Raw genomic sequence first — 21,095 nt, 5'->3', positions numbered from 1 at the left:
CCGCGTTCCCCCGGGGGTGGGGGCCTGGGGAGGGCAGCGGCTCGGCCAACACTGCGGCGGGGGGGGTTGAATGAAGGTGGGGGACAGGCCTGAGGAGGGCAGCGGCTCAGCCAACACTGGGGGACGTGGAATGAAGGTGGGGGCCAGGCCTGGGGGGGGCAGTGGCTCGGCCAGCACTGGGGGGGGCTGAGTGAAGGTGGGGGCCGGCCTGGGGAGGGCAGCGGCTCGGCCAGCACTGGGGGGGGCTGAGTGAAGGTGGGGGCCGGCCTGGGGAGGGCAGCGGCTCGGCCAGCACTGGGGGTCTGAGTGAAGGTGGGGGCTGGCCTGGGGAGGGCAGCGGCTCGGCCAGCACTGGGGGGGCTGAGTGAAGGTGGGGGCCGCGCCCGAGCAGGCGCTCACCAGCGCTCTTTGCCCAGACACCCTTTCTGTCCCCAGGAAGCCCGCCCTGCCCACCCAGGCTCCCAGGGTCTCCTGGCCCCCCCCGCCGTCCGGCTCCCCCAGCACCCTGGAAAGGAGAGGCGAGCGTTTTGGCCGGGCGCGGGTGGCAGAGGCTGCCGGGGCAGCTTGGCGTCCGAGGGGCTGGAGCCCGCCTCCCCTGCGTCCCTCCCCCACCTGCAATAATGGGAGGGGGGGGGCGCGGGAAGCGGGCCTGGCTCTCCAGTCCGTGGCTTTTACTTCGCTGTCATTCCCCTAGCTGGAGAGATTAAGGTTCGGGGAGAGCCCCGGGCCTGGCTCCCCTCCCCCTCGCAGGCCCAGGGGCCTCTGCTGCCGCGGACACGGCCAGCTTCCGCCTTGTCTACGCCTCAGGCCTGTGGGCGGAGGGCAGACAGGTGCCTGGCGTCCCCGCTGCCCCCCTGCCCTGTCCACGTCGCCAGAGGAAGTCGCCATCCTGCAGGGAATCGGGGGCCCGGGCTCCTGCCGCACACAGTTCTGGGCCGCTCACCAGGGGCGCAGGAGGTGGGCGCCAGCCTCAGTGCAGCGGGCTGGGGTCCCCTGAGGAGGGCGCTGCTTGGCTTTACCCACGGGCTCAGGCCCAGCCGTGCTGCTGCCACCTGGGCCGCAGCTGGCCTTTGTGATGGCCGACAGTGATGCCCCCGGGCTCTGTCCCTGACCCCTGCCACACCCAACCCTTCATTCACCAGGGGGGACTCAGGAAGGCAGAACAGGAAGGAGCCCGCCAGGCCTGGGGTCTAGGCCACTGGCCAGGGGACCAGGCATGGGCCGTGCATCACGGTCCCCAGCTGCCCCGTGGCCTCCGGGCGGCCCAGCCACTCGCCCCCGGGACAGGCCCTTGGCATCTCCTAGCCTCGGCCCTTTTCCCAGAGTTGACAGGTGGCTTCCCCCAGTAGCCAGAACCTCCAGGGCACCCTGCCGCCTGCCAGACCACACCCAGGTCCCAGGGACTCTGTGACCTCACTCTGCGGCCATTCAGTCCTCATCCCGGAAACCTTTCTAGGCCCTTCTCTCCACCCAGCCCCCGAGGACCTCTCAGAGGAAGGGCTGGAGACAGAGGAACTGACCTTGCCACCCTGCGCCAGCCCTAACGGTGGGGCCACCTTTTCGTTTGCTTGTTTTCACAATGTGAAAATATTTTATTTGAAAGCGGCTCCATCGTGGGAGAAAACAAATACATAATTATTTCCAAAGGCCGTCTCCGCCTCCTGCAAGGTGCTCCTGACTTCCTGGCTTGTTCTTAGGAAGGCTCGAGGCTCCAGAACGCTGCGCAAAGATGTCGTAGTAATAGGCATCGTTTCTCACCTGCCCGTCTCATTAAGAATCACAGCACCCAGGCGCTCCGCTGGGCCTTAGTTGAAAAGTGAAGCCTGGATGGAGGAACAAAATATGGATTAGAGTGGACTTGCTGGTGTTCCACTATCGAGCTATTGTGACTAGCAATGGAGGAAACTGTAGCATCGATGCGGAGACAGTGGCCACAGTAGTTGCTGAGGGCAGGGAGAGGGAAGAAGAGATGTGATATGGGGGCATTTCATTTTCGGGATTTGGAGTTGTCCTAAATGATATTGCAGGGACAGATGCTGGGCATTATATATTCTGCCATAACCCACTGAATGGACTGGGGGAGAGTGTGAACCACCATGTAAACTATAACCCAGACATACAGCAGTGCTCCAAAACGTATTCCCCAAATGCAATGAATGTGCCACAATGATGGAAGATGTCGTTGATGTGGGAGGAGTGAGGTGGGGGGATATATGGGAGCCTCTTATATTTTTTAATGTAATTTTGTCATCTATGTGTCTTCAAAAGGATACAGTTTAAAAAATGATGGGGGTGAGAGGGTAGGGAGTGGAATATATGGGAACCTCTTATGTTTTTTTTTATAGCGTATCTCTATTTTTTTTCAATGTTACATTCAAAAAATATAAGAGGTCCCCATATACCCCCACACCCTCACCCCACTCCTCCCACATCAACAAGCTCTTTCATCATCGTGGCACATTCATTTCATTTGATGAATACATTTTGGAGCCCTGCTGCACCACATGGATAATGGTTTACATTGTAGTTTACGCTCTCCCCCAGTCCACCCAGTGGGCCATGGGGGGGGACATACAATGTCCAGCATCTGTTCCTGCAGCACCACCCAGGACAACTCCAAGTCTTGAAAATGCCCCCACATCATAACTCTTCTTCCCTCTCCCTACCCTCAGCAGCTACCGTGGCCACTTTCTCCACATCAATGCTACAGTTTCTTCCATTACTAATTACAACAGTTCCATAATAGAGTATCAGTCAGTCCACTCTAATCCACACTCTATTCCTCCATCCTGTGGACCCTGGGATGGTGATGTCCTCTCCACCTCTAAATTGGGAGGGGCGTTAGACCCCACATGGCTGATGGGTGGCATTCTCCTGCTCGCAGCTGTAGACTCTCGCAGTTCCCCGCCGTGGGGGCTGACCATCCTTATCTCCTTGTTAGCTGACCTGGGCAAGTCCAACGAAGTGTAGAGCAGGAACAGCAGCTCTGCTGAACACCTTAGTTTTCATTCCCGTCGCTTGCACACCACAGCTCTGCCCTGAAGACAGTGGGTGTCACAGATGTCAGACAGCAGGGAGAGTGGCCCGTGGCAGGCCGGGGCCCCTCCTCGGGGGCCTTGCCTTCTGCCTCTTGCAGAGGTCGAGTCCCAGCGCTCGGGTGAGGCCAGGTAGGAAGGGCGGCCACAGCCCAGAGGGGACGAAGGCTCGTCACGGCCACGAGGACAGCCCGGGCCGTGGCCGGGCTAAGCGCGCTCCAGCTAGGAGCCCACCGACACCTCAGAGGGCCCCGAGCCCCCTCACTACCCAGTGTTCAGGGCAGTGGCGGGATCTGCCCCCGGCCTCACGCCCGTCGATTGTGGCGCAGGGATTTCAGCCAGGCCGAGCAGCACCACACCCTCTCCGCTCCGGCTGCCTCCACGGGTCCACAGGCCACGCGGGAGACACTTCCCGACCGTGGGAGACACTTCCCGACGGCGGGCTAGGGGCCAGGACATGGGGCTCCGTCTGTGTCAGGAGCCTCCTGGCAGCGGCGCTAACCCGGCAGGAGGTCCTGCCTGCTGGGTGCCCAGGGAGGCATCGAAGCCCCCCAGAGGCCAGAGCTGAGCACGACGCGGGCAGTGGGCAGGGGGCTCCGGCCCAGCCCAGCCCACCCTCCCCTCACGCCCAGGGGTGGAGGGCCCCGGGGACCGCATTCTCCCTCGGCACACGGACACTGCCAGCCTGGGAGGGGTTCTGCGGGCTCAGAGCAGGAAAGATTTTCTGGGGGAAGAGGGGAGAGGTCCGCAGACCCAGATGGAGAAGTCCCCCCAGAGTCCCCCCACCCGCTCCCGAGCCCCCAGTTAAACACCTGGGCCCCAGCCCAGTTTCTGCAAGTGGCGGGCAGAACCGGCTGCCCCTGCCCTGATCATAGCCCCCCTGCCACCCTGGCCAGTCGCCTGCTGGAGCAAGCGGCCCGGGAGGGTGACACTGGGGTGCCCACACAGCTGCGTGGCAGGTAAGTCACTTAACTGCTCTGAGCCTCCACCAGCCACACAGGGGTGCTCACGCTGCCCCCACAAGGGCCTGAGGCTTGAGTGGGGGCAGGTGGGGCTTGATTCTGCACCTGGCATACAGCAGGTGCTCAGCGGAGCACCCATGCCATCTGCACACCAGTGGGTTCTTTTTTTTTAAGATTTTTTATTTTTTTCTCTCCCCTTCCCCCCACCTCCCATTTGTCTGCTCTCTGTGTCCACTCGCTGTGTGTCCTTCTGTGACCGCTTCTATCCTTATCAGCGGCACCCGGAATCTGTGTTTCTTTTGACTGCATCATCTTGCTGTGTCAGCTCTCCGTGTGCGCAGCGCCACCCCTGGGCAGGCTGCACTTCTTTCGCGTGGGGCTGCTCTCCTTACAGGGCGCACTCCTTGTGCGTGGGGCTCCCCTACGCAGGGGACACCCCTGTATGGCGCGGCACTCCTTGCACGCATCAGCACTGCACAAGGGCCAGTTCACCACATGGGCCAGGAGGCCCTGGGTTTGAACCCTGCACCTCCCATGTGGTAGGCAGATGCTCTATCAGTTGAGCCAAATCCTCCTCCCCACAGTGGGTTCTGATGCCGGCAGCTGGCCTCACGCTGGGCCCTGGGGGGTGCAGCTGCTGGGAAGAGAGGGCCCCTAGAGGGTATATGATCTCACTGCTCCCCACCCCCTTAGGGCAGGGTTTCTTAACAAGGGGTCCGTGTGCTTGAATAAAAATGAAAAAAAAAACTCTTGTAGGGACGTGTTGCTGCAGGGGTGATCTATTTATTAAATAATACACAGTGCAGTGTGGACCTAGGAAGGGGTCCGTGGTGTTCACTTGACTGGCAAAGGGGTCCTTGGAACAAAAAAGGTTAAGGACCCCTGCCTCAGTGCAAGATGAACAAACTGGCCCAGAAAGGGAAGTTTATTTGCCCAGAGTCGCACAGCAAGCCAGTGCCAGTCTCTGCAACTTCCTGGGCCTCAGTTTCCCCATCCCGTACGAAGGGTCCTCTCCTCTGCCTGCTTTGGAGAGGTCAGTTGGGGGAGAGATAAGGGATGAGCACTTGCTTAGAAGACCCAGAAACTCAGAAGCTTCTTACCTGCTCCCCTTTGGGACTGGAGGTCTCAGGAGCCAAAGCTCACTGGTCACCATGAATCTTGGAGGAGGAGCTCCGAGGGGCGAGTGAATTTCTCAGGCCACAGCACGAGGGCCCCCACCGCAGGGTGCCCCCTGGTTGCAGGCTCCTGTGGGAGAGCTGGCCAGCTCCCCCCATGCATGTGTCAGGCCTGGTGGAGGGGCCGAGGGCAGGGGGGCAGGGGCTTCCCCCACAGGGCTCTCTGGATGGCTTCCCTGGAACTGGGGAACAGGGGTGCACCCCAGCCCCAGCCCTGCACGCCCCCGCAACGCGCAGCGCGCACACGCGGACTCCTTCCCCAGGCCTAGCCCTGCCAGCCCACCTGTAAAACAGGGCTATCAATTCTCTCCTGGTGGGAGGCTTGGGTGAGGATTCCACGAGACGATGCATCATCTCAAAGGCCTCCCTAACCTTTTAAGCCTTTCTGCTGGCCGGGGGGCCGGGGCCGCCGCTTTGCTTCTGGACTGGCCCTTTCTTGGCCTCTAGCTGCCCGTCTGTTAAATGGGAAGGCTGGGTTCAGGGGTCCCGAAGACAGCCTCCAGCTCTTAAAGGTCAGCCATGTTTAAGGTGGGCAAGGGGGGGGGGTCCAGCAGGGTTGGGGAGGGGGGTCCACGGTACATGAGGGGGTTGGCTGGACCACAGGAGTGAGATCCTGGGGTCCCTGCAAGCCTGCGGCGCCCCACAGAGCTCCTGCCATCTGGAGGGCCTGGAGCCGGGCCAGGCCCTACGCACTGGAGAGGAAAACGGCCCCGGGGCCTGGGGTGGGGCGGGGGTCGGTCACCCGCCAGTGGGATGAGCGGAGTCTAAATAAATCACTAACACACGGGGGTTGAGTTCCTTGAACGGGCGCTGGGAGGGGACAGGAGGGGCGTGGGGGAGGGGGTAGCCGGCGGCATAACTGTGACCCTGTCCCTCTCCTCCTGTAGGGACCGTCAGGGTCTGACGCAGACCCCGCTGGGGTGGGAGCGGCCGCGGCGGGGCCCCCCTTGCTCAGGCCCAGCCCTCTACCAGGCCGCTCCGTGCCGTGAGAAACACGAAAAGCCCCGGCTGTCCGAGGGGAGGGAGGTGTTGAAAGCTGCATCCTGCTCCGAGGGCTGAGCCAAGGCCAGAGATAACATCAGGCGCTGCGGAGCAGAGCTGGCCCTCGCCCTTCCCGCGCCGGCCCTGGCTCTGTCCCCCCGCCCGCCTGGGGCCTGAGCTGCAGGGCACGGCTGGGTTGCCCCCAGCCGGAAGGGGACCTGGCCCCCGCACTCTGCCAGCCCAAGAGACCCCGCCGGCTGAGGGCAGGGACGCGGGGCGCAGGTTGGGCAGGCTGGAGCTGAGGTCAGGCCGCGGGTCTGCAGCCCGTTTAGGCCCCCGAGGGCCCCCTCCTGCCCCCTCCCCTCTCTGGCTTCAGTTTCCACATTTGCAAAAGGGCGGGGTGGGGCCCTGAGTGATTACTGGACCTGCCCTGGGTGGTGGGCCCAGCGTGGGGTCCCCGTCACACTGTCCAGGGCAGGGATGGGGGACTGCTGGACGGACAGAGGGATGGATGAGTGACTGAACAAGGAACTCCTGGAAACCGATAAACACTACCACTGCAGGCTTGCCTGGCTGCAGAGAGAAGTCTCCCCTCTCCCTGCTCAGCACAACAATACCCCATGAGTTCTGCCTTTTACAATTTGCAAAATGGCTTCTGCACCCACTGTTACTGCCCGTGACCATGGGCGGGCAGACAGGGAGGGCTCCCTGCCCCTTTAGCAAATGGGGCATCTAAGAGATGTGTGTCTGCGCCCCTAGAAGCCAGGCAGGGGAGCTCAGCCCTACTCGGTGGAGGAGAACCCAGGTCCAGGGCACGGAACGGAAGGCCCGTCCAGGAACCACAACTCTTGACCTGGCCCGGTCCAGGCCTGCCCTGAGCCCGCTGGCAGCTGCCGCGGGCAGCGCGGGCACGGTGCCCGGGGCCCAGGGCCTGGCCCAGGGCCTGGCCTGCGTGGAGGCCGGGCCCAGCGCTCGCTCTCCTGAAAGACCCTCCGAGCTCGGGTTCTGTGCCAGCTCCTTCCCCCGCACCGAGGCCCCGCACGCTCAGGCACCTGCCGACCTCTCCAGAGACCCCCTGGGCCAGGCATGGGGGAGGCCACCCCACCAATCAGGAGCAAACCCTGAGAACCTGCGGCCAGAGACGGCCCAGCCCGCGCCTCTGCCTCGCAGCCAGCGCACGTCTGTCCTGGGACCTGAAAACGCCCCACCGAAGGGTGGCACCGTTCATTCACCCCCACTTTCACCAGCAACCCAAATTAGCAACTCAGATGTGTGTTCCCTGCCAGCCCGGCCCCCTGCAGGGCCCCAGGAGGATGGGGACAGCCCGGGTGTGCGCCATCAGTGCCCCTTATCGCTTCGATAACCTCTGAGGCTTGGTTTCTTCGCCAGTGAAGTGGGAGTGGATTTGCACCTCATGGGATGCACAGTACAGCGTGGCCAAGACTCAGCGGGAAGGAGAGATGCAGATGTACCCTGCAAACTGGCAAATGCTGTTCAAGATGCACGCGGCGGGGAAGTGGACTTGGCCCAGTGGTTAGGGCGTCCGTCTACCACATGGGAGGTCCGCAGTTCAAACCCCAGGCCTCCTTGACCCGTGTGCAGCTGGCCCACGCGCAGTGCTGATGCGCGCAAGGAGTGCCCTGCCACGCAGGGGTGTCCCACACGTAGGGGAGTCCCACGCGCAAGGAGTGCGCCCTGTAAGGAGAGCCGCCCAGCGCGAAAGAAAGTGCAGCCTGCCCAGGAATGGTGCCACGCACACGGAGAGCTGACACCACAAGATGACGCAACAAAAAGAAACACAGATTCCTGTGCTGCTGACAACAATAGAAGCAGACAAAGAAGATGCAGCAAATAGACAGAGAACAGACAACTGAGAGGGGAGGGGAGAGAAATAAAATCAATCAATCAATCAGTCAATCTTAAAAAAAAAAAAAGGAAAATGCACGCAGCACGTGAGGAAAGAACCTCGGCGCGGCGTCCCAGGGCTGCAGCGATGCGGGGAGGACGTCCCTGTGCAGAGGCTGGGGTGGGTGACCTCGGGGAGGGCCCTGGGGTGGGTCGGCCCCCTGGGGAGAGCCCAGTCCTGCCCTTGAGGAGCAGCTTTTCCGCGGTAGGACGGCCCCTGCCTGTGAATTCGCCTGCTAGAGCCCAGGGGCAGTGGGCGCTGAGCCTCCCCGAGTGCCGCTGCCCCTTGCCGGGGCATCCGGTCAAGCCTGGGCCAGGCCCTCACCACTCGCTGGGAACCCCAGGAGCTCGCGGCCCCTGGCTGGACCGCCACGTCCCACGGCCTCGGGCGCAGCCTCGAGCAGCCAGATGGGGCCCAGGCACTGGCCTCGGGGTGGGGGGAGGAAGGACCCGAGTGGGGGCGTCTCCAGAGAAGATCCAGACGCAGCGCTGAAAGGGATCTGAGGAAGGTTGGTCTGGAGGAACGTGGAAAAGAATGATAATGGGAAACAGGGCTGGCGGGAAGGAGGCGCTTATCACTGCCCCCTGCCCGGTCAGGGCCCTCCCCGCGGGAGCCCGGCGGGGAAGAGGGTGGAGGGCGCTGCGCCCGGGGAGTGGGACCTACTCACGTTCCTGGCCGTCTCGGGGCGCGCTGGCCCCCAGGGAGGCTCACCGACTTCCTGACCCCCGGGGCGGATCAAGGTTTTTAACGGGAAGGGCCAGGAGTCAAGTCCTCCCAACCCTGCGACTGTGTGAAATTACAAACGGAAGGTCTGGGCCTCGTCAGAGCAAATGCAAAATGGAAGTTTTCTCCCGTCGGGGAGCTCCTGGAGAGAGCGGCATGTTTACACTTGAGCCATTCGTTTCTCCTCTTTGAGGACAATGGTACGAAATGAAGTTTATCAGGGTTTCCGTGTCTTTAGAAAGCCACGCGTGGGTCTGCGTACGCAGGTGCACCCCTGCGCCCCTCGGCCGGCATCGCCCGTTACGCACTCCCGTGGCTCGGCGCGGGCCTGGCTCTGCCCGACGCCGGGGTCTGCGCTTGTCCATTTCCTCGGCGAGGGCCCTCCCCGTCGTCAGGGCTGCGCGCCCTCAGATCTGCACCTGCCCTGTTCCCACCCAGAGGTCCCTCTTGGAGCCGCTGCACGCCGCTGTCCCTGGCTGTAAGTGGTGGGACCCTGACCAGGGACTGCAGGCCCGGGCCCCGGCCTCCCTCTCCTCTCCGAGCCTCTGCCTGTGTGTTTCCCAGGGGTCTGAAAACCAGCCCTTCCCAGGCCTCCCCACCCTGAGGTGCGTCTCAGAGGTGGCGCCTCGGAGGCTGGCGCGGGGTGACACCAGGCCCAGCCAGGCGCAGCCAGGCCTCTGCAGCTGGGCCGCTGCATCTGGTAAAACCGCCAGGGCTGCAGCTGCGCAGGCGACGACCCTGGCAGGCTTGCACCCCGATGACCCCTCCCACAGACGGGGGGCTCATCACCTCTTCAGGCAGCCCTGGGCAGGCACAGCTGTGAGAAGCCATGTGTGGAGTGGAACTCTGCTTCCCTGGCCCCTCCACCCACAGGTTACCCCTCGGATCACGCAGAACAAACCTGACCTCCCACTCACCATCTACGCGTCCTTTATGACCCCCTTAGAGGTTTCTCCCTGCTCCCCATCTCACCTCCAAAGTTCAGGAGGTCTCACAGCGATTAGTACCAACAGGGCAATGCAATTACCCACCTGTGGGGCTGGCCTGGGTGCTCGGGGGGGCAGGGACTGGATTGGGTCAGCTCCGTGTCCCAAGGATCAACAGCAAAGGATGGTGCCCCAGGCCGGGCTCAGGAAAGGCTCGCCCACTGCCCGCCTGCCTGGCGAGCACGCCCCGCGGAGGGCAGAGCACGGCCACCACCCCCAGCTGCTCGGCCACCACCCCCAGCTGCTCGGCCACCACCCCCAGCTGCAGAGCCACCACCCCAGCTGCTCGGCCACCACCCCCAGCTGCTCAACCACCACCCCCAGCTGCTCGGCCACCACCCTAGCTGCTCAACCACCACCCCCAGCTGCTCAACCACCACCCCAGCTGCAGAGCCACCACCCCCAGCTGCTCGGCCACCACCCCCAGCTGCTCAACCCCCCCCCCCAGCTGCTCGGCCACCACCCCAGCTGCTCGGCCACCACCCCCAGCTGCTCAACCACCACCCCCAGCTGCTCAACCACCACCCCCAGCTGCTCAACCACCACCACCAGCTGCTCGGCCACCACCCCAGCTGCTCGGCCACCACCCCAGCTGCTTGGCCACCACCCCGGGCTGCGCTCTGAGACGCTGCCCTCCGGGACCCCCCAGCTCCTGGGCAGGGCCCTGGGCCCTGTCCTCTGCCTCCTGCAGCACCGCCGGGGGCTGCCCAGGCCTTTTCCTTCCCACACCCTTTCCTCCTGCCTTCCCAGCTCCCTCCCACCGCTCCGGCCACTTCTGTTCAGTCCCCTAAGAGGACTCCTCCTTGCTCTCCCACCTCTAAAGGAGGCCCAGGGCTCAGTGCTGGACCCACTTCCCCCACCCCACGCTTTCTCCCCGGCAAAACCCCTGCCCGCTCAGCCGCACCTCCAGCAGCTGCTCCTGAGGGTCCACGGGCCCCTCAAACCCGACACGGCCAATCCTGAGCTCAGCCTGTCTCCCCCAAGCCCTGCTGAGCCTTTCCCGTGCGTTACAGCCTCCACCCTCCTCTAGTCCAGTCTAAGCCACCTGGGCTAGCACTGGCCCCTTCCACCCTTCCACTCCTCACCATCTACTGCACTCTTTAAAAATCAACGTTATCGAGGCGAAACTTGTATATAATACTGCACCCATTGAAAATGTACATTTATAATCCTTCTATCTTCTCGGCGTATGACCCTCATTTTGCTATTATGAAATATTTCTCTTTATGCCTGGTAATATCCTCACTCTCAAGTGGACCTTACCGATATTAATGTGGCCACTCCAGCTGCGTCCTGCTTACCGTTGGCTCAATGTATCTCTTCCCAGCCTGTTTCCGTCTCTGTGCCTGAATCGTGTCTCTTTCAGGCAGCATTGACTTTGTTCTCGCTGTTCACTTTTCTCTCCAGTCTGAAAATCTCTCCCTTTTGATTGGAATATTCATTCCATTTTATTTACTGTAATTATTGAAATGATTGTTTGCCATTTTGCTATTAGTTTTCTATTTGTCTCAGCTGAATTTTATTTCTCAGTTTCTTCTTCCCACTTTATTTTATGTTAATCCAATACTTTTTATTTTCTTTTGCCCCACCCCTGCCCTGCTGTTTTTTTTGTTTGTTTGTTTTGTTTTTTGCTGTCTGTGTCCATTTACTTGTGATCTTCTGTATCTACTTCTCTTTTTGTCTTCTCTTCTTGTCTATCTCCTCTAGGATTCACTGGGATTCAATCCTGGGGACCTCTGATGTGGAGAGAGGTTCCCTATCCATTGCCCCACCTCAGTTCCTGGTCTCTGCTGTGCTTCACCTTGACTCTTCCCTTCATCTCTTTTGTTGTGTCATCATCTTGCTGTATGACTCACTTGTGAGGACATTGGCTCACCATGCGGGCACTTATGCAGGCACTCGGCACGGGCACTGGCTTGCCATGTAGGCACTTGGCTTGCCATGCAGGCATTGGCTCACCACGCAGGCATGTTTTCTCTTCTTCTTTTTCACCAGGAGGTCCCAGAGATTGAACTTGGGTCTTCTCATATGGTAGGTGAGGCCTTATCACTTGAGCCACATCCACCTCCCCCAATATTTTTAGTGTTCTATTTTATTCCATTTCTGTTCAGCTTCTAGCAATATCTTTGCATAATTTTTCAGTGGCTGCTCTAGGGATTACAATATGCACCTTTAATTTATCATAATCTATGTAGAGTTAATAATGAATTACTTCAGGGAAGCAGATGTGGCTCAACTGATAGAGCGTCTGCCTATCACATGGGAGGTCCTGGGTTCAATCCCAGGGCCTCCTGGCCTGTGTGATGAGCTGGCCCACGTGCAATGCTACTGCATGCAAGGAGTGCTGTGCCATGCAGGGGTGGCCCCCATGTAAAGGTGCCCCATGCACCAGGAGTGCACACCGCAAGGAGAGCCACCCCATGCAAAAAAAGCGCAGCCCACCCAGGAGTGGCACAGCACACACAGAGAGCTGACACAGCAAGATGACGCAACAAAAAAGAGACACAGATTCCCAGTGCTGCCTGACAAGAAGGCAAGCAGCCATAGAAGAACACACAGGGAAGGGACACAGAGAACAGACAATGGGGAGGGGGGAGGAGAGAGAAATAAAAATAATAAAATAAATAAATCTTTTAAAAAAATAATGAATTACTTCAGGTAAATTTAGGAGTGCTGCAATAGTATATCTCTGTTTAATCTTACTTTCATTAATGCTGTTAATGTCATATATTAGTACATATTATACTTTATAACCCACAAATATATGTAATCTTTAAATGGACCCACATATTTATCAATGCCATCAGTTCTTTCCATTGAAGATCCAAGTTCCCTTTAGCTTGAAGATCTTCCTTTAGCATTTCTTATATAGATTTCCTGGTAATAAATCTCAATTTTTGTTTATCTTAAAATGTCTTAATTTTACCTTCATTTTTTAAAGATAGATTTGTTAAATTTGAATTATTGGTGATAGTTTTTTTCTTTCAATACTTTGAACATATTGTTACAGTATCTTCTGACTTTCCTTGTTTCTGATGCAAAATTGGCTAATTGTATCACTGTTCTCCTGTATGTAAAATACTTTTTTTTTTTTACAGCTCTCAAGATTTTCTTTTTATCTTTGACTTTTAACAGTTTTACTATTAGATGGCTGAAAGTTATTTTCTTTGTATTTGTCCTGCTTGGGATTTGTTGAGATTCTTGGCTCTTGAAACGTCACCAATTTTGGGATGTGTTTGGTCAGTATTTATTCAAGTACATTTTTCTGCCCCGTATTAGTTTCCTAAGGCTGCCGTAACAAACTATCACCAATTGGGTGGCTTAAAGCAGCTCAGACTCAGGCCTACTGGTTCATCTTTCTGGAGGCTAGAAATCCAAAAACCAAAGTGTTGTCAAGGTTGCTTCCTTCAGGAGGCTCTGGGAGAGAATCTGGCCCACGCCTCTCTCCTGGCTTCTGGTGGCTCCTGGACATCTGGGCATTCCTTGGCTTGTAGATGTGTCACTTCAGTCTCTGCCTGCATCCTCACATGGCCGTGCTCCCTCTGTGTGTGCCTGCATGTCTTATAAGCACACCAGTGATTGAGTTTAGGGCCCACTTGGTCCAGTATGGTGTCATCTTAACTTAAATCTTAATTACATCTGCAAAGACCCTACTTCCAAATAAGGACACATGCACCAGTACCGGGAGTTAAGACTCCAACAGGTCTTTTGGGGGGCACCATTTGACCCCCAACATGCCCTTTCTCTCCATTCTCTTTTTCTGGTGTCCCAATTGTACATATTTTGGATCTCTTGATATTATCCCTCAGGTCTCCAAGGATCTGTTTGTTTTTCCAATCTTTTGACCACATTTTCATTTAGGTATTTGAACATATTTTCCTTTTATGTATAAGCTTTGAAGTTTTTGTAAAACCCAACATCTGTGCCAACTCAGAGTCAGTTGTTATCGTTAGCTTTTCCTGAGTATGGATCACATTTTGCTGTTTCTTTGCAGTTTGAAAACAAGACATTGTAGTAATTCTGGGTTCTGCTGTGCTCTTCTGATGATTCTTGCTGTTAATTCTGATGGGCAGTTAATTTGCCTGGGCTCAAACTGCAAACCCTCTCCTCAACCATGTACAATAGCTGATATCTCTGCTCAATTCCTATGGTTTCCAGTGGCTGCATTTTCAGCTTGGCTCTCAGGGGTCTCCCCTATACCTCTGTAATTTGGCAGTCAGTAAGGATTTGGGCAGTTCATATTTTGAGGCTCACTTTTCTCTGATACCCTTGCTTCTGGGGATTCCTCCCTAAATTTCCAGCTGCTCTGCCAGCCCAGGGCTCTGTCCTTTGACACCTCGTACCAGTAAGGTTTTAGCTTTCTGCTATATGGGCCACACACAGGTTGAGAAATTCACTCAGTTCTTAAAAAGCAGCACACTTACATACGATAGCCAGTGCGGCTCTGTCTTTCAAAGGTAGCTTTTCCTCTGGTCCTTGCCAGTTTTTTCCACCAGGTTGTCTAGTATTCAACCAGAGATTTGGATGGAATTTATGCTCAGAATTTGAGTCTTAGACCTTCTGAAATTCTCTCACTTTTAGAATTTCCCTCAAATTTCCAGTTGCTCTTACAGCTCTGAACTCTACTCTTTGCCACCTAAAGTAGTGAGACTGTGGTTTCCCATCCCCCATGGCCATGGAGATTTGGGAGCATTGTTTATATTCTTACATTTTCTAGTTGCAGGTTTTCAAAAGTAAACTCTCCTTCAGCTTCTGTCTGTTTGGAGACACTTCCCAGAGCCTTTAAATAACTGCTTTTTAGTATTTTGCTCATAATCATAATTGTTATCTGCAGGAAGGTTTGTGCAATCACTTCATGCCACTATCACTATAGGAAGTTTCTCCCAGTGCACTCTTTCTAAAATGTATACTACCTGCAGAGCGCATGTAGCCTGATGGCTGAGTGCACGCTCTGCGTATACGAGGTCCCAGGTTCAATCCCTGGTACCTCCTAAAAAAAAATAAACAAAAATAAAAGTTGGTTCTTTGAAAATATCAATAAAATCAACAAACCTTAGAAAATGAAATAAAATATATACTAGAGCATGCCACTCTCCACGCTTAAAACCCTTCAAAGGTTACCCACTGACTTCAGATAAAGTAGAAAATCCTTGGTAAATAAATATGAAACAAAACCACAATGAGATGCCACTTCACACCCGCTAGGATGGCTGTTATTTAAAGCAACAGAAAATAACAAGTGCTCGTGAGAATACAGAGAAAATGGAACTCCTGTGCATTGCTGATGGGAATGTACAATGGTGATCCCTCTGTGGAAAATAGTCTGGTAGTTCCTCAGAAAGTTACACATAGGTTTACGTTATGACTTGGCAATTCCACTCCTAGGTATATACCCAAAGAACGGAAAACAGGGATTCAAACACACACTTGTGCACCAATATTCATAACAGCATCGTTCACAATAGCCAAAAGGTGGAAACATAAGTGACTGGATAAACAGTGTGTTATGGACATAGAATAGAATATTTAGAATATTATTCAGCCATAAAGAAGTGCTGATACATGCTACAACATGGATGGACCTTGAAAACATTGTTCTAAGTAAAATGAACCAGGCAAAAGGACATATATTATATGATTCCACTTATTTACAGTATTTAGAATAAGCAAGGTCATAGAGACAAGAAGACTAGAGGTCACCAGGGGCTGAGGGAAGGGGAAATGGGGAGTTAGTGCTTAGTGGGTACAGAATTTCTGTTTGGGGTGATGGAAAAAGTTTCGGTAATGGATGGTGGCGACGGTAACACAACATTGTGAACATGATTAATGACACTGAGTTGCACACTTAAAAATGGTTAAAATGGCAAATTTAATGCTATATATGTTATCAAAATTGTATTAGGCAGGGTTCTCTAGAGAAACAGAATCAGCAAGAGATATCTGTCAATAGTAGGCAATTCTATAGGAGTCCTAGCCGTGGGGATGTACAAGTCCAGGTTCCACAGGCAGGCTGCAACCAGGGGCTGCAATGAAAGTCCAATGAAGGTTCCTGATGAGTTCTGGGAGATGCTGGCTGTCCAAAATTGAGCTGGAAAATCCTCTCTCTCTCTTTTTTTATTTATTTATTTATTATTATTATTATTATTATTTTTTAATTACATTAAAAAAATATATGAGGTCCCATTCAACCCCACCACCCCCGCCCCCCACTCCCCCCACAGCAACACTCTCTCCCATCATCGTGATACATCCATTGCACCTGGTAAGTTCATCTCTGAGCATCACTGCACCCCATAGTCAATGGTTCGCATCATAGCCCAGACTCTCTCACGTTCCATCCAGTGGGCCCTGGGGGGATCTACAGTGTCCCGTAATTGTCCGTGAAGCACTATCCAGGACAACTCCACGTCCCGAAAACGCCTCCACATCTCATCTCTTCCTCCCGTTCCCCACACCCAGCAGCCCCCATGGCTACCGTTCCCACACCCATTCCACATTTTCTCTGTGGACATTGGATTGGTTATGTCCATTGCACACCTATGTCAAGTGAGGGCTTAGATTCCACATGGGTACTGGATGCACTCTTCCCGCTTCTAGTTGTAGACACTCTAGGCTCCATGTTGTGGTGGTTGACCTTCTTCAACTCCATGTTAGCTGAGTGGAGTAAGTCCAATAAGTCAAAGTGTAGGAGCTGAAGTCTGTTGAGGCTCTGGGCCTGGGTGTCATATTATCAGTCCAGAGATTCAAATCCCCTACATATATCTTAAACCCAGCACCAACTACAATTCCAATAAAGTAGCATGCAAGTCTTGTGAAAAGAGATCCCCTCTGAGTCCATTTCCATCACGCAGAAACACCAGCTCCAAAGAAGGGCCATCTGTCATGGCAGTGAACCCCTTCTGCCATGACCATAGAACCCGTGGGTCTCTTTATCCCTCAAAAGAACCAATACCTGGGGTTGTATCTACCTTATCTGTCTCTTAGACTCTGTTCAGTTGTACATAGGGGTATTCCTTCTGACAACCTCCAGACTCTTTTTTAGAGACTCACAGCCTTATAATCTCATTTCTCCTTTCCATTTCCCCCTTACATTAGGTCAAACCGCTTCCCGAAGTCATGTTATTATATGTAGACAGGTATATTCTGCTGTTCCGCATTGAATCTTTAATTCAAGGTCATTTTCTAGTTGCTTCTTCAGCTGGTATGTGGTAGTGATCCCTCGGTGCCAGGGAGGCTCATCCCCGGGTGTCGTGTCCCACGCTAGGGGGAATGCATCACATCTACACGCTGAGTTTGGCTGTGAGAGTGGCCACATTTGAGTAACATGAAGGCTGTCAGGAGGAAACCCCCAGGCACAATGCTACTCTAGGCCTTGTTCTTATTGCAGGTGCATAGGCTCAAAAGTGTAGCCATTAGTATCAAGAGCCCACTGTTGGGCCCTCCTTCCTTCCTGGTTTTTGCCGTTGCACCTGGAGGATTGCCGCTGCTCTCCCAGGGCCCACAACAGTGACCCCCCGGCCAGGAGCCCAGTACCCCCCCAGCTGTTGTTTTTAATTGTTTCCACTATGAGTATATATAGACATTACCATATACCCTGGGCATATGCCCTGTATAACTCCCTGTCAACCATATATATCCTGTCAATAACATCCCATATCAGTATTCCTCCGCTGCCATTGTTGAACCACTCTGTGATCCAAAACTTCCCGTAAAGTGAATCCCAACATAATGTCAGCTTCAGAAGAGTCTTAGATCACCAAAATTCATATATACAATATACAGTATTTCCCCAGATCCACCATAAAACCTTTTCCCTTGCACAGCAATAATCTTTTAACTTATTCATATCATATTTCCTGAAACTGATGTACAGATTCCGAAACTATAGTTTTCAAACAAAGTAACATTTGTGCTTACTATGTGGTCCATACTTTAGGTTGTACAGTTTTCTAAATTTTTTAGTTATCCTATGTTTTGTCTTATGGTTTTCATTATTAGTCTGTCGTCCCCTATATGTTTTTGGTGTAATATTAGCTGTTTTATATTCATCCTCGTGTACTCTCACATAACTCCTCTTTTGCCCCCTTATTTACCTTTGTTCCATCCATTGCACGTCCATTTTCCCCTCCCCTTAGGGCCCACAACGCCTGCCAATCTAATGCCCTGGGAGCCGTCCTTTCTCACGAGAGATACAGTTCTCTCTATTCGTCGGCATTAGTCTTCCCCAGGATATGGGTCCACCCCACCCAATGGTAGAACCCACCTTGGCAAAATGAGCCTTCAGCTATTCCCTCCGGAGTCCTCCTGCATCAGACCATACCCCCTGAGCGTCCTAACCAGGTAACCCTCCTACTTATACTTTGATACGTTTTACTCAACATTTAGTTCTCAATGAACTTCTGGCACTCTCCCATGTTTGTATGTTGCCCCTCCCTCCCACCTATTTCTTGGACCATATTACTCCTCTTCCCATCCCCAGCCCCCCTCAAACCCAGAAAACCCCACCCGAAGGTAACCCCTTGCCCCCATTTTGTCCCTTCTTTGTGCTCATACTTACCCCCAGCTCATCACAGATTCCACCCCTACAGACATTAACTCACATCCTTCCTCCACCCCCCGATTTCCAGTAAGCCACTTTTCCAGACTCTAGCTCTCTGAGGCAGTTAACTTATTTCATATCATTGAGGTCATATAGTATTTGTCCTTCAATGCCTGGGTTGCTTCACTCAACATAAGATTCTCAAGGTTCATCCATGTTATCATGTGTGATTGTAGTGTATTGGTTCTTACAGCTGAGTAGTATTCCATTGTGTGTATATACCACATTTTATTGATCCACTCATCTGTTGATGGACTTTTGGATTGATTCCAACTTTTGGCGATGGTGAACAATGCTGCTATGAACATTGGTGTACATATATCGGTTTGTGTCCTTGTTTTCAGATCTGATGGGTATATACCCAGCAGTGGTATTGCTGGGTCATATGGCAAATCTATGGATAATTTTTTGAGAAACTGCCAAACTGTCCTCCAGAATGGTTGGATCCTTCTGCATTCCCACCAGCAATGGATGAGTGTTCCCCTTTCTTCACATCCTCTCCAGCATTTGTATTCTACTGTTTTTTTCATGGCTGCCAATCTTATGGGAGTAAGATGGTATCTCATTGTAGTTTTGATTTGCATTTCCCTGATAGCTAGGGATTTGGAGCATTTTTTCATGTGCTTTTTAGCCATTTGTATTTCTTCTTTGGAGAAGTGTCTGTTTAAATCTTTTTCCCATTTTTTAAATGGGTTGTTTATCTTTTTGTTTTCGAGATCTATGAGTTCTTTATATATGCAAGTTATAAGTCTCTTATCAGATATATGGTTGCCAAATATTTTCTCCCATTGTGTGGGTTCCCTTTTTACTTTCTTGACAAACTCCTTTGAGGTGCAGAAGGCTTTAATTTTGAGGTAGTCCCATTTATCTATTTGTTCTTTTGCTGCTCGTGCTTTTGGTGTGATATTCATGAAGCCATTTCCTATTACAAGGTCCTGTAGATGTTTCCCTACACTGCTTTCTAAGGTCTTTATGGTCTTGGCTCTTATATTTAGGTCTTTGATCCATCTTGAGTTGATCTTTGTATAAGGTGTGAGATGGTAATCCTCTTTCATTCTTCTACATATAGCTATCCAGTTCTCCAGGCACCATTTGTTGAATAGGCCATTCTCTCCCAGTTGAGAGGGTTTGGTGGCTTTATCGAATATTATATGGCTATATACATGAGGTTCTATATCTGAACTTTCAGTTCGATTCCATTGGTCTGTGTGTCTCTCCTTATGCCAGTACCATGCTGTTTTCACTACTGTAGCTTTGTAGTATGTTTTGAAGTCAGGAAGTGTGATTCCTCCTATTTCGTTTTTCTTTTTCAATATGTCTTTGGCTATTCGGGGCCTCTTTTTATTCCAAATAAATTTCATAGTTAGTTTTTCTAGTTCCTTAAAGAAGGCTGTGTTGATTTTTATTGGGATTGCATTGAATGTGTAGATTAGTTTTGGTAGGATAGACATCTTAATAATATTCAGTCTTCCTATCCATGAACAGGGAATATTCTTCCATTTATTTAGGTCTTCTTTGATTTCCTTGAACAATCTTGTATAGTTCTCGATGTATAAGTTTTTTACCTCTTTAGTTAAATTTATTCCTAAGTATTTTATTTTTTTATTTACTATTGTGAATGGTATTTGTTTCTTGATTTCCTCCTGATCTTGCTCATTATTGGTGTATAGAAATGCTACTGATTTTTGCGCATTGATCTTATAACCTGCGACTTTGCTAAACTCATTTATGAGTTCTAGGAGCTTTGTTGTAGATCTCTCAGGGTTTTCTATATATAGGATCATGTCATCTGCAAATAATGAAATTTTGACTTCTTCCCTTCCAATTTGAATGCCTTTTATATCTGGTTCTTGTCTCAGTGCTCGAGCCAGTACTTCCAAGACAATGTTAAATAGGAGCGGAGACAATGGGCATCCTTGTCTTGTCCTGATTTTAGAGAGAAGGATTTCAGGATTTCGCCATTGTAAACAATGTTGGCTTTAGGTTTTTCATATATACTCTTTATCATGTTCAAAAAGTTTCCTTGTATTCTGATCTTTTGGAGTGTTTTTATCAGGAAGGGGTGCTGTATTTTGTCAAATGCCTTTTCTGCATCTATAGATATAATCATGTGGTTTTTTTCTCTCAATCTGTTTATATGGTGTATTACATTGATTGATTTTCTTATGTTGAACCATCCTTGCATACCTGGGATAAATCCCACTTGGTCATGGTGTATAATTCGTTTAATGTGTTGTTGAATACGATTAGCAAGTATTTTGTTAAGTATTTTTGCGTCTAGGTTCATTAGAGAAATTGGTCTGTAATTTTCCTTTCTTGTGGTGTCTTTGTTTGGCTTTGGTACTAGGGTAATGTTGGCATCATAGAAGGAATTAGGCAGTGTTCCTTCTGTTTCGATTTTTTGGAATAGTTTCAACAGGATTAGTGTTAGTTCTTTCCGGAATGTTTTGTAGAATTCACCTGTGAAGCCGTCTGGCCCTGGGCTCTTCTTAGTTGGGAGATTTTTAATGACTGATTCTATCTCTTTGCTTGTGATTGGTTTGTTAAGATCATCAATTTCTTCTTTCATCAGTATGGGCTGCTTATGTATTTCTAGGAATTTGTCCATTTCCTCTAAATTGTCATTTTTGTTGGAATATAATTTTTCAAAGTATCCTCTTATGATAGTCTTTATTTCTGTGGGGTCAGTGGTGATTTCACCTTTCTCATTTCTTATTTTGTGTATTTG

The 21,095-nt window shown here is 52.4% G+C and overlaps 1 protein-coding gene across 1 annotated transcript in view; it reads right to left on the bottom strand.

Moving 5' to 3' along the window:
- Positions 1-1,581: 1,581 nt before the first annotated feature.
- The window catches only part of UVRAG (UV radiation resistance associated), a 402,827-nt gene continuing 383,313 nt past the window's right edge, over positions 1,582-21,095 (bottom strand). Inside the window, exon 15 of the mRNA XM_058305987.2 lies at positions 1,582-1,823. Within this exon, the coding sequence (XP_058161970.1) occupies positions 1,778-1,823 (46 nt within the window). The 3' untranslated portion in view covers positions 1,582-1,777. The remainder of the gene's footprint in view (positions 1,824-21,095) is intronic.

The sequence above is a fragment of the Dasypus novemcinctus genome, chromosome 10 (assembly GCF_030445035.2).
Source record: "Dasypus novemcinctus isolate mDasNov1 chromosome 10, mDasNov1.1.hap2, whole genome shotgun sequence".
NCBI lineage: Eukaryota > Metazoa > Chordata > Mammalia > Cingulata > Dasypodidae > Dasypus > Dasypus novemcinctus.
Note: the sequence above shows the minus strand (reverse complement) of the source record. Positions and strands in the feature narration are given on the sequence as shown.